The 20,876-nt window shown below is 43.9% G+C and overlaps 1 protein-coding gene across 1 annotated transcript in view; it reads right to left on the bottom strand.

Moving 5' to 3' along the window:
- Nucleotides 1-6,545, bottom strand: part of NKAIN3 (sodium/potassium transporting ATPase interacting 3) — a 616,620-nt gene extending 610,075 nt beyond the window's left edge. The window contains exons 1-3 of the mRNA XM_023248646.2: nucleotides 6,507-6,545; nucleotides 4,208-4,591; nucleotides 3,430-4,152 (exon numbers count right to left, since the gene is read on the bottom strand). Of these exons, the coding sequence (XP_023104414.2) occupies nucleotides 3,430-4,152; nucleotides 4,208-4,591; nucleotides 6,507-6,545 (1,146 nt within the window). The remainder of the gene's footprint in view (nucleotides 1-3,429; nucleotides 4,153-4,207; nucleotides 4,592-6,506) is intronic.
- Between the last annotated feature and the right edge of the window lie 14,331 nt (nucleotides 6,546-20,876).

The raw sequence follows: 20,876 nt of genomic DNA, 5'->3' as shown, positions 1-20,876 counted from the left end.
ATTTATGCCTATTCTAGCTGTATGCTAGCAATACTATGTAATGGTATTTCAAACTGGCCAAGGTGGGAATATTTACACCAAAGAAATTGGCAAATGCTAAACAAATCAGGGTGTGACTCTGTTCTGTTGATTGTCTATGTTTAGGAAAGCCATGGAGAAGGTTTTCTAATAATACATATTAAACCTAAAATGTGCTATGCCATTATCCTGTCAATAGCACACAAAAAAACTGAAGTTTCCCAGCATGTGAAAATGATTACCCAATTCAGCAAAGCATCTGCTGAAGGAGGAGGTCACTAAGAGGACACGACTGCCAGCTGCCCCTTACGCTGGGCCAGGGCTATCCAAGGCTCCTTACTTCTCCCGTCCTTGGAATATACATCTTGCCCACTGTGGGAGTCACTTCAAGGACACAGTCTTGAGAAAGTAATGTGTTGTTGAGACCTTCGCGATGGTACACATGGATGAACCCAGTTAAGGCCCCATTTAAACTTTTAAGATTCTGGTAGGCAGGGGTGGAGATCTACTCATCTTGTAGCCGCTTCATACATAAGTCACCTTGCTTAGGAATCTGCCACCTACCAATCCGGAGTGGCCTGCCTCTTTCTTTGGTCTCTCCTTGCCTTCCCTGTATGAGAGCCATTTTGTTTGTTGGTTGGTTGGTTTTTTAATTAATTTTAGTGTTATGTTTGAATTATTTTCTGTATATAGATTGTGTATCTAATCTAGGTTTTTGGTTGCCGTGAGGTTCATATATAACAACCTGTGTATATAAAAGTCTATTTTAATTTTTTTTAAATATATGAAATTTATTGTCAAATTGGTTTCCATACAACACCCAGTGCTCATCCCAACGGGTGTCCTCCTCAGTACCCACCACCCACCCTCTCCTCCTTCCCACCCCCCATCAGCCCTCAGTTTGCTATGAGAGCCATTTCGAATTTCACCCAGGGAGGTTCCCTGAGGCTGTGAACCAACATCAGGTCCCGGAAGGAGGAAAATTCCAATACTGGCTTCCTTGTGTCACTTTCCTATTACTCCTCAAAGGAAATAAAAACATTAACCAGCATTCATATCAGATCTACATAACCAAGAGTATACCAAATTCAACAAAAAGATTCTGCCAGAATTAATGGGCTATATAAATTTTACAACAAAGAACATTACATCATCATCATTATTATTTGTCTAGCGAGCACTACACATCCTTTAAATATATATAATGTATTATATACAATATCATGATGTAATAATACATGTAATATAATACATACATGCTTTGTTTTGTCTGAGATCCAATTATTAAAAGTTTACTCTCCCCGTCTCTACCATGTAAAAACTATTGATTTGGAAAAGTTGTTTAACTCTGTATCACCTTCCTTATCTGCAAACTAGTGAAATGGGTGCCTTTCTCAAAAGATAATTTTAAGAGTCAAACATTCAGCAAATAACTTTTCAGCTCCTGATATGAGCTCTCTTAAGCACTTGCAAGGTTTGCAAAGATGAATAATGTTTCATCTTTATCTTCAGGTAGCTTACAGTCTAGAGATGAGAGATATATGTAAATAAAATAATTTAAGACGATGAAATGTGATCCAACAGAGGAAAAGGCAAAGTGCTGTGCAATTCAAACCAAAGAAGTGATTGATTTTACCTGGAGCACCAGGAAAGCCTTCATAGAGAAGACAGAATTTTGAGATAAGTTTGAAGAGTACGTTGCATTTTGTATCAATTGAGGAGGTATATGTGGAAAGTGGAGGCATTCCAGGCTGATAGATGAAACACCAAACATATTTTCATCACAAATACTATAATATCAACTAAGGAAATCACAATTGTATTGATAAATCCACTGCATCAAAAACTCCTACACGTAATTTGCATGTACAACAGAAAGAATTATGCCATTATACGATCCAGAGTGCCTGACTACAATCTTGCATATTCAAGAGTTGACTAAAGAGTTATTCGGTTTTTCCTATTTATAAGCCATGTTCATTTCTAATAACCAAATTGTAAATTATCCTACGACCTTTCTTTAGTGAAAGGAAACATTCATGTCCAAATGAATTTTAAAATTATTTTTTCAAGAAACTATGTACTATGTCCTGTGCTACTTAACAGGACAGAAGGGACTATCCCATGGACTTAAAGAAAAGTCGTCACTGACTGCAACTCTATAAATACATAAACTATGCATGTATTATGTAAACAAGGAAGAGCACATCTAGAGGGAGGTTTTAATGGGAGAGTGGAACACTGAGGCAAGAGTGAGACCTTTCAATACATTTACAGGAACAAGGACTATTAAAGAAAGAGCATTATTTCATCTCTCAGTTAATGAGTCTTGGAAGGGCTGACATTAGTCAGTAAAGTTCACTGGAAGGCTTTTCCCCTTGCTAGGAAAAACATGCTAGTTAATGTATGTAACTTTCAAAAACAAACACTTTGAAGAAGGCTTGGCAGAGCATCTACAGAATTTAAGTGTAAGAGAAGGAGATGTCTATTAATCTCTCACATACAAAAGTCTGACACAATGGGTCTGTAGCCTTGACCTCAAATGACTGTGGAAGAGAGACCACAGGGCCCGTCTGTGTCCCTAATAGACATATGTTAAGAAAAGCAGCCTCCCAACACACACACACACACACACACACACACACACACACACGCTGAAATGAAAGCCTTTTTCCTCTTCACTCTGGATCTCTCACCCCCCAGTACATGCACTCCCCTGGCAAGCCACTGTGCCAAAGGAGCCTTTCACTCCTTCTCTCCCTGATGACAACTGTCAGTCTGTCGCTGTCTGAACGTGCAACACTTCAACAAAATCTAAAGGGAAATTGGAAGCGCGGGGGCTGGAATACTCTGTTTAAAACCACACAGCCAGACCTCCTTCCTGGAGATCCGAGACTCCTCGACCACCACCTTTCAAACTGCGGAAGGTAAGAATCACCCCAGTCTGAGCTAGGAGTTCAGGCCGTTTCTGTGTCCTCAGAACCTGAGCACTCTTACGCGCCTTCTAATTAAACAATGTGAACAAAAATCATCCCGAGAAGAAAGAGCCCACAAGCCCCGGGGAAACTTCAGCAGGAAAGCAGACTGTGCTAAAGCCAGTGGTCCGACAGAGGGGCGGGGAAATCGCTCGCTCTCCAGCGCCCCGGCAGCGGCCCCGGGACCTCGGCGCGACGTCCGCTGGGTGCGCGGTGACCCCGAGAGCTCGGGGCCCAGAGGGAGACCGCGCCCTCCCGCTGAGCGCCCGGGGCCGGAGGGCAGTGCGGGTCGGGGCTGCGGGGAGGCGGGGGCCGGCGGGAGCCCCCGGCTGGCACTCAGGCGCCGCGCCGGGAGGTGCAGGTCCGCGGCGGGGGCCGTGGAGGCCAGTCCCAGGACAGGCGCGGATCCCGGGACTGGGGCGCGCGGGGCACTCACCAGCTGCAGCGCGCAGAGGCAGATGAGCGAGCAGCGCCCGGTGCAGCAGCCCATGGTGCCGGCGGCGTCCGAGCGGCGCGCGCGGGGAGCGATCCGCGTCCTCCGGCGCCGCTGCTCCCCGCTCCGGAGCGGCCCCCGCCCGGCTCTCGCCCGGCCCGGCCCAGGCTCGCCCCGCCGCGCGGCCGCCGCTCGCGGCTCTCGGGGTCCGGGCGAGCGCACCGCCTTTGTTAGTTTCCCGGGCGGGCAGAGGTCAGTCCGGCGCGCTCGACCCGAGCGTCTGGCGGGGTCCCTGCCTCCCACTGTGCAGGTCTGCTTCTTGGGGAGAGGGAGCCGGGCGGGCGGGGCGGGGGGCGGAAGGGAGGCTACAGATGGTGAGTGGGTGGAAGTCTGTTTAGGGGAGGGGAGTATGGAGGAGGTGGGCGTCTGAAAAGTGGAGTGGGCTGTCTGGGTTGGGGTGTGTGTGTGTGTGTGTGTGTGTGTGTGTGTGTGTCCGCCTGTGTGTGCGTGTGCGTGTGGTGGGAGGCGATGAATGAAAGGGAGTGCCACCGAGGAGGCCCGGCCTGTCTTGTTAGGAGTCTTTGGAGAGAGAGGCAGAGGAAGAGAGAGAATGAGAACGAGGATGAATATGAATGAGCGTGAATTAGGGCGGCTGGTGGTGGTGCAGACCCTCGGCGGCCGGTGTAATGGGGAGACCCGGGCAGCGCTTTCTCTCCGGGGCTCGTGCTAGGGGGTGGGAGGGCGGTCGGAGGCGTGCGCAAAGGAGGGGACTGGGTTTTACTGAGCTGCCCCAGGGGTGGAGAGGGTGGGAGTTGAGAGGGCTTGGTGTCCGGAGACGCGGGTCCCAGAGGCTAGCAGCCAAGGGCGGGCGCGGCGCAGCGCCGGGCGGAGCTTGGAGACCGCGGTGCTGCGAGCTCGGGAGGCCGGGGGTAGCGGGCGCGTCTGCTCGGCCCGAAGCTGGGCGCGCAGCTCTGGGGTCCCGGGGCCAGGGTCGCTCCTGCTCGCCGCAGTCGGTGGCCCAGAGGGCGCCCCTGCTGGAGCCCGGGAGCGGAAAGTTGGAGCGAGTTGGTTTGGTTAGAGGCGAAGCGGCGGCGGAGGGCAGCGCGGGCTCGGAGCGCCAGGGTGAACCCGGACTCCGCGAGGAGACGCGGCGTAGCTTTTCCCACTAAAGGCTCTTTGCAATGGTCGCCAGGGAGGAGAGAGGACCAGGAGAGAAAGAAGACAATGAGTGGCTTTTTCTAGAAATGGAGACTGTTTCCGGGATGAGGAGACGATTTCTTTTCAGAGAAAATTAAATTGTTTGAGAAGGGCTTGGAAAGAAAGAAGACCTCGTCCCGGAGAGTTAAAATCCCGGACTAACTCTCCACGCATCCCAAGGAGCACCGCTCGCTCTGGCTCACCTAATAGACTAGCGCGGAGGAGGTCTGCGAGGACCAGGTTTCATCGGAGCCCAATGTCAAATTTCATGGGCACATTAGTTGTACCCGGTGTTACTACGCAAATAGCTGGAGCACGCCGGAGAAGCAGACAGCAAGCCTCGGGGCCATTTGTCACAGAAGAGGCTTTCTTCAGAACTTGGCACAGAAACCCCGTTTCTAACCTACCGCTGCCCTCCTGGGCCCTCGGTGCTAGGTTAGCAGGAAAGGGAGAGCTCTTTGCATTTTTAAAACATTCCCCCCTACACGTGGAAACTGTGCGCAGGTCATTCTTTCAGGCATTAAAGGGAGTTGTGGGGTTTGGTTTGTTTGCTTGTTGGGCGGGGGGGGGGGGGGTGTTTGTTTTCTTTTGCAATTAAACTGCCTTTTTTCTGAAACGTTCCTCCAGAACCTATGTTTTTAACTGAGTACAGTTACAGCTCCCGGGAAAAATCCTTGCGTGGTAACTTTGAAATTCTAGTAGGGACACGCGAATAACCTCGGGATCTGGGTTAATTAAATGGTCAAAAACATTCATTGTTTAGGTTCCACCTCTGTCCGTTATTTTGGAAAAGGGAAAAATGGGAGTCAGAAGCCTTTGTTGTTGTTGTTGACCCAGTGTTTAAGACATCAAGCGATCCGGGATTATGAGGGCACACTTCTATGCACAATAAACACAACCATCATGATTTATGATGAATGAAAACAATAGGGCAAAAATGGAGCCTGACAAATTAATAATTTAGCATATAGTAGAGGACAATGCAAAAAGTTTCAGGCATCAATGTGTCTGAAATCTGTAGGAAGCAAATGAGGGGAGAGGGGACATGAACAAGTCTACCTACAACTTCCAGAAATAATCATAGCCTCTTCACTACCAGTGACTGTGATGGATGATGATAATAAACATAATGACGCTCCTCCTCTCCACATTACCTGTGTTTGCCCCAATAGACATTTTCTCACCATCATTGTTTATTTACTAATTTAGGAAGTATGAAATTTGCAGCTAACCTGCATTGTGTCCTTGTTAGGCACCGGTCTCAATGTTTTGTGTATATTCACTTATTTACTCCTCACAATGGCCTAAGAGATCGGTGCACCACCTTGAACCTCCCCAGTCAAAAGAGGTGGAGATGGGAACAGGGAATCTCATCTCTCAACCGATGAAGAGAAATGCAAAGCCAGGTAATCAGACACAAGATCTCCTTGATTTACACATTCACTGCTGCCTTTGAAACTTAGGACCCAAGTAACACCTGCTCTGGGGCCAACTGCTCTCTGGGAAGTAGGTATAGGAATTTGCATTAATCCTACCTCCATAGTCAGTGCCACCCTTGTGGTGTCATTTCAGGGGACCAGGACAGTCTTCCTGTACGTTTCCCTTTCCCAGTGCCCCCTCTACTGATGGACTTAGATTGGAGTTTCTTCCTTGAATCACTTAAGATGTTGAAAATGCATTTGGCTTTCAAAGAGAGAAAGAGGAAAGAAGCAAAGATAAGACAATGCTAGTAACAAGTCTAGAAATTGTGTGAAGCCACCTTTATGTTTCTGCAGTCTCTTATTCTCATTGTCTAAACTGAACTGCATCATGAACTAAAAATCTTTCTCCTTACCTTCCTGGGTTTCCTTCTTTCCTCAATCCCACCCTCAAATATGTCTTACTTGCTTCATTTCTACATTGCTCTTTATGCCAAGGGCCATACTAGTTGTCAGGTTTGCAAAGGTAAATGCTATACTCCCTCCCCTTAAGGGCTCTGTAGGGGGAGGGAGAGCAGCTGAGTCAATGAAGTAGCAGCGCACTCTGAGAAAGGTCAGCACTGAGTGCTTTCACTGAGTTTTCTTTCTGCCTGGTGAGGGAGGTTTAAAAGAATTACCTGTAGGGATGCCTGGGTGGCTCAGTCGGCTGAGTGTCCGACTTCCGCTCAGGTCATGATCTCACAGTTCATGGGTTCGAGCCCCACATCAGGCTCTGTGCTGACCTCTTGCTCAGAGCCTGGAGCCTGCTTCAGATTCTGTGTCTCCTTCTCTCTCTGCCCCTCCCCTGCTCACGCTTTGTCTCACTCTGTTTCTCAAAAATAAATAAATGTAAAAAAAATTTTTTTAAATAAAAAAAAAGAAAAATTTAGAAGAATTACCTTTCTCTGGGGGGGGGGGAGGGGAGAAGAGAGTAGAAAATAACAACAATGGAAACAGTGGGGCTTAGAGAGGATTTTGGATTTTCCCAAAATCAGCTGACGAGGAAATAATCTAAGTAGAGCAGCGGATGCAACGTGTGGTTGGTTATGCCACTTCCTGGCTGCAGAATCTCAGAGAAGTCACTTTGCTTCCCTCCGTCTAGCTCACCTATGTAATGTGGGTATGATGGTATGACTTGCCCCATAGGACTAAGCCTTAGGTTGTTCTTTATCTTCTATCCACATGTGTTTTGCACCCTGGCCTCACGCAGGTCTCAGCCTCGTGTCAGGTCCCAGAGAGGCCTCACTGACTACACTGTCTGAAATAACACTCATGTCACTCCTTCACTGTCTTTTCATTCAAAACAGCGACTCGGGGGTGCTTGAGGGGCTCTGTCAGCTGAGCCACCTACTCTTGATTAGGACTCAGGCCCTGAGAACAAGCCCTGTGTTGGTCTCACACTAAGCACGGAGCATGCCCAGGATTCTCTCCCTCTCCCTCTCCCCTTCTCCCACGCACACTAGCTCTCTCTCTCTCTCTCTCTCTCTCTAAACAAAACCAACAAACAAAACCCCAGTGATTGGTTTACTTTATAATTTCCTGTCTCCTCCAGCCAAAAATAATGTTACCTTTTAATAATCACATTTTTAGCATCCTACTTCCCACATAGTGTATACACACACACACACACACACACACACACACACACACACGCACATATATAAATGTAGTATATAGTAAGTACTAAACATATGTGTATATACATGCATACAGGACATTCTAGTCTATGTTTTTTCTTCCTTTTTTTATTTCTCAGTTTCTTAGTAAAATTCCTTTTTTTAATGTTTTTTTTATTTACTTAAGTAATCTCTACACCCAATGTGGGGCTCAAACAGATGACCCCCAGATCAAGAGTTGCATGCTCTTCTGACTGAGCCAGCCAGGTGCCCCTAGTAAAATTTCTTTTGAAAGACTCTAGTCCCATCTCCCTTAAAGTCCAGAGAAAATCAAACTGTCTATACCAAGAGTAAGAGGACTGGGTGGGAGAGAGCACATCTAGAGACCAGACCCAGAAATGCAGATTTGTAGATTTCACAGGACTGTCAAATACAATGGACCCTCAAACAACACGAGGGTTGGGGCCCTGACCCCTCATGCAGTCAAAAATCCAAGTATAACTCCTTTTAAGCTTATTTATTCATATTTGAGGGAGACAGAGAGAAAGAGCATGAATGGGGCAGAAGCAGAGAGAGAGGGTAAGAGAATCTCAAGCAGGACTCATGCTGTCAGCACAGAGCCCAATGCAGGGCTCAATCTCATGGAACCATGAGACCATGAACTGAGCTGAAATCAAGAGTCAGATGCTTAACCGACTGAGCCACCCAGGTGCCCCAAGGATAACTTTTGACTCTTAATAGCCCACTGTTCATCAGAAGCCTTAATGATAACAGAAACAGTCGGTAAACACATATTTTGCATATGTATTTTATACTATATTCTTATAATAAAGTAATCTAGAGAAAAGAAAATGTCATTAAAGAAATCATAAGGAGGAGAAAATACATTGACAGTACTGTACTATAAAGAATCCACGTACGAGTGGATCTGCACAGTTGAAACCCATGTTGAGAGTCAACTGTACTAGGAATGGAGACAAGAACTTGAAGGAATTAAAGTTCCTCCTTAACTACTGCACTTTGTTTTTTGAAGGCTTCTAATTTGGCATTTTTGTTTGAGCGAAATAAAGTACAGTATGTTCAAGCATTTCTCTATATTCACTGAGAAAAGTTCCTAAATGTGCCCCTAGATGTGTGCTTTTCCTCTAGCACCTGCTTGATGCCGGGCCCCTCCTTTGGCACCTTCTTGGAGTGAGCAAATTACAATCTTCTATACCCCCTCCTACAACTGGCTGACCTTCATGGTTACCTGATAGGCACTGTACTAACAGTATGGCTGCTCAGTTAGAGCAAAGATCAGGTTTACACTGGAGCAAAAGTGGGAAACACACATGTGGAGTGTTTGAAGCATGGCTTGGAGCCTTCAGTACACCTGTGTGCTGCCCGATGCCTGTTGCGTTAGAAGTGGTGATTCCTGTTGTGCATAGCAATGAATACCCCAGAGTGTTGGGGGCAAGGGAAGAGGCGGCAGTCATAATTTCACTATTCCTTTTCTCCCTAAGGAGACAGATACTTCTTGCTATTGTGAGCACTTTACATCATAGCATTTAAAAGTGATCCCCCAAGGGAGGTGAGGTGAGAAAAAAAGTGGGAGATGGTTATGTGGTGTGGGAGTTTTAAAGGACATGGGAGAGCCTGGAGGATGCCAGAATTACAAAAGAGAGAGAGTAAGGAAATTCCTTGGTATATTTTGCCTCAAGAAATGTTGGTAATGACTAGTTTTATAGCCAAGCGCCATCTTTTTTATTTCTGTTTGGGTTAAAAATAAGCCTCAATTAATATTTATCTATCGTACTCCTCAGTGTCTAACAACACTGATCCTGTTGTTGCTATTATCATAATTAGTACTGCAGCGATATGCATTTAGAGTTTTTCTAATGTCAAGCACTGAGCAGCCCCGGCTGACACCGACAAGTTCAAGCTTTTTTGACCACTTAATTTACTGCCGAGCGTTGGCAACTATTGTTGATTTCTATGCAACGGACATTACTGCACGCCTATTATGTCAGAGTCCTCATATTGGAGACACAAACACTTTCTTACTACCATTAACATTTGCTCCCCTGCCCTGTGTTTTTCTCAGGGTTCCAGAAGATCAGATCAGACTTCTCTGCATAATGGCCTAGCTAGACCCCTAACAATTGGCAGTAACAGAGGAAGAGAAAAGGTAGCATGACTCAAAGTAAAAAGAAAACATTAATCCAAAGTCCTGGTGAATCCTAATGCCACCAACATATTTTTGTATGGATGGATACAAACATCTATCTAACTACCTATCTGTCTATTGGATTGCATTAAGTGTTCCAAAGTAAAGACTTTTTCCTTTTTTTTCTCCATTTTTAAACCAAGGACGTTAACAATAACCACAACACAAACACGTTTTTATCCACCGCAGTACCATATATGGAGAGAATCTCTCTATGAGATAATGAATCCTTACAGTTTCCTCACATGTATCTGTTTTAAGGATCAGTCCTGTATTATTGTATAATGCTTGTGTAAGACGATAACATTAAGGAAAACACCTGAGATCTCTCTGATTTTTTGACACCTTTTTTGTAAGTCTAAGATTATTTAGTTAAATAGTTAAAAATAAGAAACCATCACATAAAATGTGTTAGACATGTGGAGCAGGCACGTGCAGTGCTGAACAGGTCGTCCATCAGAAACGTAAATCCTAATATAAAGTACATTAGCTCATGCTAATGTGGAACAAATTCTTTTTTCGTAATGTGTGAGCGATGTATTTTTTATTTGTCCATGATAATTTAATATGCATATAAAATCCCTCAAAGTAACACCAGTGCACATAAATACACATTTGTATTATTTTAAAAATCAGTGAAACAAACTTACAATTCACACTGAACAAGCTTTTGCTTTTTTTCCAGGCGTTTTTATTTATGAAATCTAGAAAATTTTAAACTATCAATCATTAAAGATAGTACAATCATATAGTTTCCCTTTATATTTTTGAATGGCAAAATAAGAAAATGTATTTATTAGTGAGTGAAAATGAGTAGTCATTTGTAAGACCACTGTCACATTCTGAAGGAGTCTTGAATAAAGAGTGGCAAAGCCAGTTAGCATAGATTCCCTTTGCATTCACTAGATCCCAAATGTGCCTTCAGGAAGGCCATGGTCTCACCTGAAAGAGATGCAAATCACCACAGGACAGCACATTTTATTATACGTTTTGCTGTTATTTCTCTTAGGTTTGCCTAGTATGTTCTCCAGTGTGAATATACTGAGCAGTGATAAGGAACCGACAGATTCTGAGTACAGTTGTAAATATAGTATAGTTCAGTTTTTAATATAAGTCACATATAAAAATAAATTGATCAAAATAAAAAGTAAAGGACACAGGAGTCCAATTTGCGGTTATAAACAATCCTGAGTACCTGCAAACAGGTCCTTTTGGGGTGTAACCATATCACTGGTGCTGGGATAGAGTGGGAAATGCCCCAAAGTAATTTTTCCAAGCAGTACATATACAGTCTAGAAAAAGTTTTGTTAAGATGGCACCCAACGGCGTTTGTAATAGATGCTCTGGCTGTCTCACTCACATCCCCTTGCCCTCACCATTTCAGGGCACAAGGCTCCAACTTCCTCCTGACAGCACCAAGATTTCACATACAAGGTAAGCTCCTTATAAGAGCTCCTTATAAGTTCTTCCTCCCAGGAAGAACTCTGGGACTCCAACTGATAGGAGTTGGTATATAAAAACCTTATTACCTTCCTAGACCATTGGAGAAGAATCAGAGGTGCATATATTCTGTACCATTTCCAGAGTTCCTCAGCTTCAGTGGCCCATGGGAATAATTTGTTTCATAGTCCACCTTTTATTGGCCCTTCCCCTTGGTTTCACTTCCACTTGCTCTACTGTGGTTTCCAGGAATTATGTCCCAAACAACCTGCATGCACTTGCATCTGAATTCTGGTCAAAGGGTCTGCTTCCATAAAAGCTCAAACTAAGACCGTGAACTCTGCTAGTCTTCCATTCTTGGCACCAGCATCTGGAGCAAATAATCAGCAGGATTCAATCTCATTTTTTATACATGAGAACAACTTGAGGGATTCTTCAGATTTGATAAAGATAAAAGATTGGCAGATAATGACTTCATCCACAACATAGGATCAGAGGTGCATATAATTCATGATCATTAAACCAAGCATGACAATAAATTACATATAGAGATTTTACACAGTGGGAGTGCTGTCATGAATTTCTTATTTCTTCCTAAGGATTAGGAACACTCTTAGCAAACGGTGACTATAAAAATTTCTCTGTTTTCGTTGCATCTGTTTTTCTCTTCCAGCATTGATGGGTCATGCCAAAGCTACTTCTAGATATTCTATATCATGATGATCTCCAATGAGTAATCTTGCCCTTGTGCCGAACATTCTCAGTCTCTGCTTTATGTGTAGTTCAAATTCCATTTTGAGTACAAAGTTATTCCTGCTTGTATTCAGAAAAAGTGACTTCTGAGAAGAGTTTTCTCATACTCGCCTCTCATCAGTCCCTCGTATCTCCAGTGAGGGCTTCCTTTCTCTCGTTGGCACAGCTCAGTTGTCTGTCTGTGAGTTCTAATTTGGAAGAGGACGGGGAGCCTTTATGTCTCTACTCATTTTGGCAGGAAGGATAACTTCCAGATGGTGTCTTACTTTGAAATGGAAGCAGAAACATACACCTGTGATATGTGTTATCATAACAGCTCAGAAGTTTTACTACTTTACTATTTAATTCAGTCATGTGATGACATACTGATTAATGAGCTGGGTTGTCTTCCTTAAGTCCCATGGATAACAGACACTTCCAAGGTTGAAAGATGGAAAGAGGCCCATCTCAGCTGCAGTTAAACCTGAACCTCTGGGGACACACGTCAATGCACGTTAGAAATAAAAAAAGCTGCCAGAAGAAGAATGCTGCCGTGGTTCTTCCGCCATGAATACATACTATAAATGATTGTGCTCGGCCGACCGTCTCTGCAGTATAAACTGCCCCTTAAACGGGGCAGGATCACATGTTAACATCAATGTTTGGCCCAGATTTATAGTTCTAAGGTGTTATTGTATCTTTGAAATCACTTGGTTCTCAAAATAACCAGAGGTACCTAGACTAAGTGACAAACACAGCTAGCTAGTGGTGGCCTCCTCTTTTACTGCCATTGCCTGCCACCAGCAAAGCACATGTAAACTCTACGAGGTAAGGCAAGGCGTACTAGCTGCTACAACAAACAAAGCCTAAATCTTAGTAGCTTTACACAATGCAACTTTCTCTCTCCCTCACACAAATGTTCCTCGTTGATGGGGAAGGCTGTCCACGTGTCATCCAGTGACTCAGGTCCTTCCACCTTGGGGCACCACCCTCCTCCCATTCAGCTGACTGAGGGCGAAAAGCTGAGCAGATGGGGATTTGTATGGGGAAAGTTTGTAAGGGCCAGACCTGAAAAGGAATATGGGGCTCATTGCTGGGCTCATCCTTTGGTTAATACTCAGCCACAGCCAGGTGCAAGGGAGAACTGGAAAGGTAATCTAACTCTGGGACCAAGAGGAAAAGAAGCAGGATTTGGAGAACACATAGTATTCTTTGTGAAATGTAATATGCTGCTTCTAAACTCCCCATTGTGTCCTGTAATCTCCCCTACCTAGAATATTCCCTTCCCTTCTTGCACTCTCCTTCTCTAGACAACATTCACCCATCATGATAGCTGAGCTCAGATGTTGCCTCCTCTGAGAAGGCTTCCCTGATGCACTCATTTCCATCCTCAGTGTATATAAGGTGCCTATTTTTTTGTTCCCTTTCTACTCCTAATTATCCTCTATTATTGACTTATATCAGCTCTATTAACATTTTCTACTTTTGGATAGTGCATGTTAGTGATGAGACATATTTGCTGAGCTACTGAAGAAATGAAGCCCATCATTCCTCTTACTATGACATACTTTCTGGTGGCACCAAATGGCAATCCTCTTATAGTAGGGCTGACTTCTTGAGCGTCACCTGTAGAGTTGTTACACCCAGTCCCTCAGCCCTAACCCCCACAGGTGATCATTCCTCCTCTCTTTCCCCTTGAGGAGGGTATATTTTCCAACCTCACGGCCTTGGGCTTGGTCACATGGAATGTGGGCAGCAGTGCGGATGGGTTGGTTCATAACTGAGCTTTAAGGACCATCACATGTTTTTATTCACCTTGCTTCTGACTTCTGCCATGAAAACAGCAGCCCCAGATGGCTGCTGTTCCTTTAGCCTGTGTTCTAGAATGAGAGACATGTGGCGCAGAGCTGAACCGAAGTTCAGCCCAGCCCAGCTGAGCCACAACTAACTTGCACACTGTAACAAAAGATAACTAATAAAGTCTCCCAACTGAATTCTTTTATAATGAGTCAAGCTGGGGCCTAGAATATGCATTTTTAAAATGCCTCCAAGGTTATTTGGATGCTCAGTCAGCCACATGTGGAAAGTGTTGTACACACTAGTCTCCCACTCAACAGGAGAATAAAACAATATTTAAACCCATGGGATAGGGCATCCATAAAGACTTCACTGCCAGCCATCTTTCCAATCCCATGCCAGGAAACATAACTTCAGAGAGAATCCCAGAAGTTCTCAAGTGGCAGCTGAACATGAACCCTGCTGCAGTGGAGGACTTGGGAGACAGAAGGATCCAGAAGTGTGTGCAGCTGTACCCTTCCAACCCTGGTGTGGGCAACAGTGCTATGTAAGCCTGTATAGGATGTAGGTTAGTGGGGGTTTTCCTTCAACCTGAATTCACTGCTCCATCACAGTATTTAAATGGGCCAGATTACTAAATCTTATACGATCCCTTTATTCTTTGTAGTCATTAGGTAATATAATTTAAAGGTAAAATAATTATACTCTGCATATGGTCTAGCAATAAGAGATATGGCTTACTGTGACTAACATAATTCCTATTTCATGTCTACAAGGTTTTTTTTTCCCCATCAGTCTGGCATGTGGGGTGCTATTATTGGCAATTTTTTAAAAGATGTGTAAATGATTTTTATGCCTCTTTTCTGGCTTATAAATTCACCATATTCTATTTATCCAGTTATATGTTCTCTGTCCACGAATTGAGGATTTGCATTAGGCACAAAAGAAACCGATTCCATGATAGCAGTTCTTATGTGCTGTGATCTAATAAGCAGTAGGCATTTGACTTTTGCTATTCCTTGGCAGAGTAGGGAAGGTGTAGGGAGAAGAAACACATTGAATTCTGTAAATACTAGGTCTTATTTCCTTTATCATGGAAGAAAAGGAAGAGGATGGCAGTCATAAGAACACTGGGAAATTTGTCACATCCATGAATCACATTAGGTAGGGAGATTAAAATACTTTTTGAAGATAGTTGACAGTAACTATCACGTCAAATACAGAGCTACAATCCCAAAGGACAGGCCTATTAGGCCAGGACTCCTTTGGAGTGTCACAGGGAGCAATCCTGGCTCGTTCTTTGTGTTTCCAATTTCATAAATGTTTGCTGAAGGAGTGGGTGGGCAAGGGGATGGGAGGTTTCTGCTGAGCAAAAATGGGAATCATTGAGGATGCTAATCCAAAAAGCTACGTGTACGGTTAAACAAACCTTTGATGCCAGGAACTTTGTGCAAGTGGAAGGTATCGGGCTCACACCCATTGCCTACCTGAACTGCCCAAGCAGGTGAGTCTTCCAGACAGGCCTGTCACTTCCTCAAACAGTGGCTCACCTTATTCCTGACACAAGTGCTTTAGAATATTTTTGTCTGCTGTTATCTTTCGCATGGACAGCGCTGAATGTTTTATAGCATCACTGGTGTTTTTAGCAAATCCTATCTTCAATATATCCTCTAAAAGACAGACATAAAGATGATCTAATTTTATTTATTATTATTATTTTTTAAATCTTTATGTATTTTTGAGAGAGAAGGAGAGAAAGAGAGAGAGAGTGCGAGCAGGGGAGGAACACAGAGAGAGGCAGACACAGAATCCGAAGCAGGCTCTAGGCTCTGAGCTGTCAGCACACAGACTGACGCGGGGCTCGAACTCACAAACCGTGAGATCATGACCTCAGCCGAAGTTGGATGCTTAACCGACTGAGCCACCCAGGCGCCCCTAATTTTAAATTCATACTTATATCTCATGTTGGGAAATAACATTCTTCATTGAAATTAAAGCAGTTTATATAAAATGATGAAGTTACTAAGTATTTGTAAGCAAACTGAGAGGAAGTGTTATCAAAATGCCGTGCAGGGGCGCCTGGGTGGCGCAGTCAGTTAAGCGTCCGACTTCAACCAGGTCACAATCTCGCGGTCCGTGAGTTTGAGCCCCGCGTCAGGCTCTGGGCTGATGGCTCGGAGCCTGGAGCCTGTTTCCGATTCTGTGTCTCCCTCTCTCTCTGCCCCTCCCCCGTTCATGCTCTGTCTCTCTCTGTCCCAAAAATAAATAAAAACGTTAAAAAAAAATTTAAAAAATGCTGTGCAAAGAGATAGTGGAGAAAAAAAGCACAGTCTTCTTATTATAACCAACATAGGATCCTGCTATGAGTCTATGTAGATTTAACATATTCTGCACAAGACAGGAGTGAATCCTCTGAACTTAACCTAAAGAAGACAGGCAGGTTTTTTCTCACATTATTACTTGTTCAGAGGCACAGGAATTCAGGCAAAATTTCCTCTCATCACCCCTGAGTCTAAGTCATAGGATGAGGGGAAAGGTAAATGCAACAAATATTCTAGAATGCATCACGATCATTTTAAGCATAGGCATCATTAGACAACCGGGGGGGGGGGGGGGGAAGGAAAGGTAGAGGGTAGATGGCTTAGTCCTCATATTAAGATGCACATGACAATACTAATTTTGATATTGAATAAGAAAGGAAAACTCTGGGGACTCCCAGCCAGGTTCTAACTACAAGTTTGGCCTCAATCTCATTCCTTATCTTTTAATACCTGGAGCAAAAGTCTAGCTAAGGATGCTTAGCAACTCTGCCCACAACACAGTCTATTTCTAAGACATTTGGCTAAAGAGGGTCTGGATTTTTCTCCCTAGTAGAAAGTTGTCACCAAGTTTGCAGCTCAGCAATGCAAGTTTCACCAAGACAGACCATGCTGAATTTTGCTTTCTCAATAGGAAATTAGAAACTACATTGCCTTGGGGCGCCTGGGTGGCTCAATCAGTTGAGCTTCCAACTTTGGCTCAGCTCATGATCTCACAGCTCGTGAGTCTGAGCTCCACATCGGCCTCTGTGCTGACAGCTCAGAGCTTGGAGTCCACTTCAGAATCTGTGTCTCCCTCTTCTCTCTACCCCTCCATCGCTCACAATCTGTGTCTCTCTCTCTCCCTCTCTCTCTCAAAAATAAATAAATATTTTTAAAAAATAAAAAAAGAAACCACATTGTCTTTGGGACTTCCTTTTGGATCCAAGGACTTTTATAGGCTGAATCTGGGCCACTTATCCAAACATAACTACCACTCCTTCCTAATATAAGACACCAAAAGCTACTGCAAATTGCAAATCTGGTTTCCTGTCCTTTCAGGCTTCTTTCTGAGATGGAGACAATATAACCTGAGGGAAGGAATATGAGCTTTGCAAACAGACATGTCTGAGTTCACCTCCTTTCTTCTACTGCCTGGCTGTGAGGGGGCCCCTTGAATGATAGCTATGATTGCCTCCAAATCCTATTACTTGTCCTTAGTCTGTGTTTCTTCAGAATCTCTCTGTGCCATTGGACACTTCTAACCATGCCCTCCTCCACATGTGAGAGCATTCTTTTCTAGAATGATCCAATGCAGTGTTCCTAAAAATAATGTCATGACAACAGTGCTGGGTCAGATAGTTATTGAGACTGTGCAATGAACCATGCGTGGTAGAAAGTGTTGAGGAATAAAAACTTGCCCCTGCCCTTAAAGAATTTACTATCTGGAAGGACAAATCAAATTACAAGGAAATGACTGCAAACCTCATAACTTGTAAGTGGTGGTGGTGGTGGTGGTGGTGGTGGTGGTGGTGGTGGTAAAAGACTAGTAGTAAGAGACAAGTAGTGCCTAGATTATTAAAGTTCTGGAATGCATGAATGAGTAGCTTAAGCTTTATTCTACAGGTCAGTTCTTTTTAAAGTTATTTATCTATTTATTTTGAGAGAGAGAGAGAGAGAGAGAGAGAGAGAGAGAGAGAGAATGAGAACGAGCAGGGAACAAACAGGGGGAGTGGAGAGGGGTTACCCAAGCCAGCTCTGCATCATCAGCACGGAGCCTGACACAGGGCTCGAAATCACTAACCCTGAGATCATGACCTGAGCTGAAACCATGAGTCAGATGCTTAACCAACTGAGCCACCCCGGGGGCCCCTACAGGTCAGTTCTTCTTAGACATGCTTTATTATGTACAGTTATCAGTAAAAAGAAACTGAGAATACACTAATGAACACGCACACACACACGCACCACACACACTATAGAAACTTCATTATTCACACAACTTATATTTGCAAATTCACCTGCTAGCTAAAATTTAATTGTAGCCCCCAAGTCAACACTCAGCCCTTGTGTAGTCATTTGTGGACACGGGGAGAGCAGGGGAAAAATCTGAATGCCTGAAGGGCGGGTTTCCAGCTGAAAGCAAGTAACATGATGCTTTGCCTTATTTCATTTCTCCTACTGTAAACAACTGTCCTTTTCATAGTCTGTTTAGTGACTGAGTTTTTGTTCTTCTCTGCTTCTGCTGGGGCTTTTGCTGTTTTAAATGGCCCCAAACACAGTGATGAAGTGCTGTCTCGTATTCCTAAGCACAAGAGGGCTGTGTTAGACCTTATGGAGAAAATACAGGTGCTAGATAAGCTTTGTTCAGGTGGCAGTTACAGCACGGTTGACTTGAATTGAAGTCAAGTTTCAACTGGTTGAATTGAAGGTTAACGATTCAACAATTTATATTATGTCAAGTGTATTTAAAGAGAAACACACATAAAAACTTGTTTTATCAGTGAAACTGTTTTCAGCTGGGCACATAAGGACAGATTATAATGACTTGATGTAGATAATTCAAGTATTTTTTTCATGTTCAGTTCACTACTAAGCCAAAATAAACATATCTTTGAATAAAAATTTTTGGTGGAGTCTAACCACAGCGGGAGCCTGGAATGTCACCGGTTGTCACTTTCGAAACACATGCTTTACAAAGTCACCATCTTAAGCCAGTTTCCTATTGGCAATTTTATTAGGTGTTTATCCTCTGTTGTGCAGTTTCTATTAGTAATTGCATTATGAAACCCCACGACTGTCTGCTGGAGTTTATATAGGAAATAAGACTCTACTATCCTTAGCAAATGGAAGTCAGAGAGACCAAGGAGGAGACTTTCAGAACGGAGGGATGTGGTGGCAGCATGAAGTGAAACAGAAAGGCCAATATTTCAGTGTGAAGAAGACTAGATAGAGAGCATCCTTAACAAGATCAATTTTTACTGAGTGCTAGAAACAGAAGGTGGCTTAGGCCATTGCAAAGATGAGGGAACGCTGGCTGATATAAAGGTCCAGATCACAATCATAGGAGGGAGGGAGAAAAACTTTGATTGGAATTGGGAACAGTTAGACATCAAATGGTCAAAGAATTCTGCCTCCCTGATAATGACAGGAATTGGGATAAACAAACAAACAAACAAACAAACAAACAAAACAAATCAATGAACCAAGCACTAAATTTCATCCTTTATGTAAGAGAATAACCCAGAGACTGAAGATCATACAGAAGTGGATGGAAAGGTGGTACGAAAGCCTGGTGCCATGGACTTCAGTATGATTTTTATTTAAGAATGGAACAAGGGTGGGGCGCCTGGGTGGCTCAGTAGGTTAAGCATCCAACTTCAGCTCAGGTCATGATCTCACGGCTCGTGGGTACGAGTCCCACCTCGGGCTCTGTGCTGACAGCTCAGAGCCGAGAGCCTGCTTCGGATTCTGTGTCTCCCTCTTTCTCTGTCCCTCTCCTGCTCTTGCTCTGTCTCTCTCTCTCTCTGTCTCTCTCTCTCTCTCTCTCTCTCTCTCTCTCTCTCTCTCAAAAATAAATAAATAAATGGGACACCTGGGTGGCTCAGTCGGTTAAGTGTCTGACTTTGGCTCAGGTCATGATCTTGCAGTTCGTGAGTTTGAGCCCTGCTTCGGGCTCTGTGCTGACAGCTCAGACCCTGGAACCTGCTTTGGATTCTGTGTCTCCTCTCTCTCTGCCCCTCCTGTGCTCGAGGTCTATCTCTCTCTCTCTCAAAAATGAATAAACATTTAAACAAACAAGCAAACTTAAAAAAAAAAAAAAAAGAATGGAACAATGGTGCCTGGATGGCTCACTCCGCCAAGATCCTACTCTTGATTTCAGCTCAGGTCATTATCTTGCAGCCGTGGGATCGAGCCCTCCACATCAGGCTCTGCACTGAGCATAGAATCTGCTTGGTCTTTCTCCCTCTTTCTCTGTCCCTTCTCCTCTCATACCCTCTCTCTCTAAATAAAAATAAATAAACATAAACATAAACATAAACATAATAATAATAATAATAATAAAATAGAACAGTAATTGTTTGAAAAAACTGGGTAGATTGCTCTAGGTTGAGAAATTAGCAGTAATACAAGGGGAGGAGCAGCTCCCACCTTCCAGGTAAACTTTTTTTTCCCCAACCTACTGATTTCTTTTATTAAGTTTTTAATTTGGGGGTGCCTGGGTGGCTCAGTCAGTTAAGCATCTGACTTCAGCTCAGGTCACGATCTTGCGGTCCATGAGTTCAAGCCCCGCGTCGGGCTCTGGGCTGATGGCTCAGAGCCTGGAGCCTGCTTCCGATTCTGTGTCTCCCTCTCTATCTGCCCCTCCCCTGTTCATGCTCTGTCTCTGTCTCAAAAATAAATAAACATTAAAAAAAATTAAAAAAAGTTTTTAATTTGAATTTCAGTACAGTTAACATACAGTGAGTGTTCTATAAGTTTCAGAAGTACAATATAGTTATTTAACAATTCCATACATCACCCAGTGCTCATCATGACAGGTGCACTCCTTAATCCCCATCCCCCTACCCACCTCCCCTCTGGTAACCAACAGTTTGTTCTCAATAGTTAACAGTCTGTTTCTTGGTTTGTCTCTCTCTTTTCTTTGTCCATTTATTTTGTTTCTTAAATTCCACATATGAGTGAAACCATATCGTATTTGTCTTTC

Source organism: Felis catus, chromosome F2 (assembly GCF_018350175.1).
Source record: "Felis catus isolate Fca126 chromosome F2, F.catus_Fca126_mat1.0, whole genome shotgun sequence".
NCBI lineage: Eukaryota > Metazoa > Chordata > Mammalia > Carnivora > Felidae > Felis > Felis catus.
This window is presented reverse-complemented; position numbering and strand designations above follow the sequence as displayed.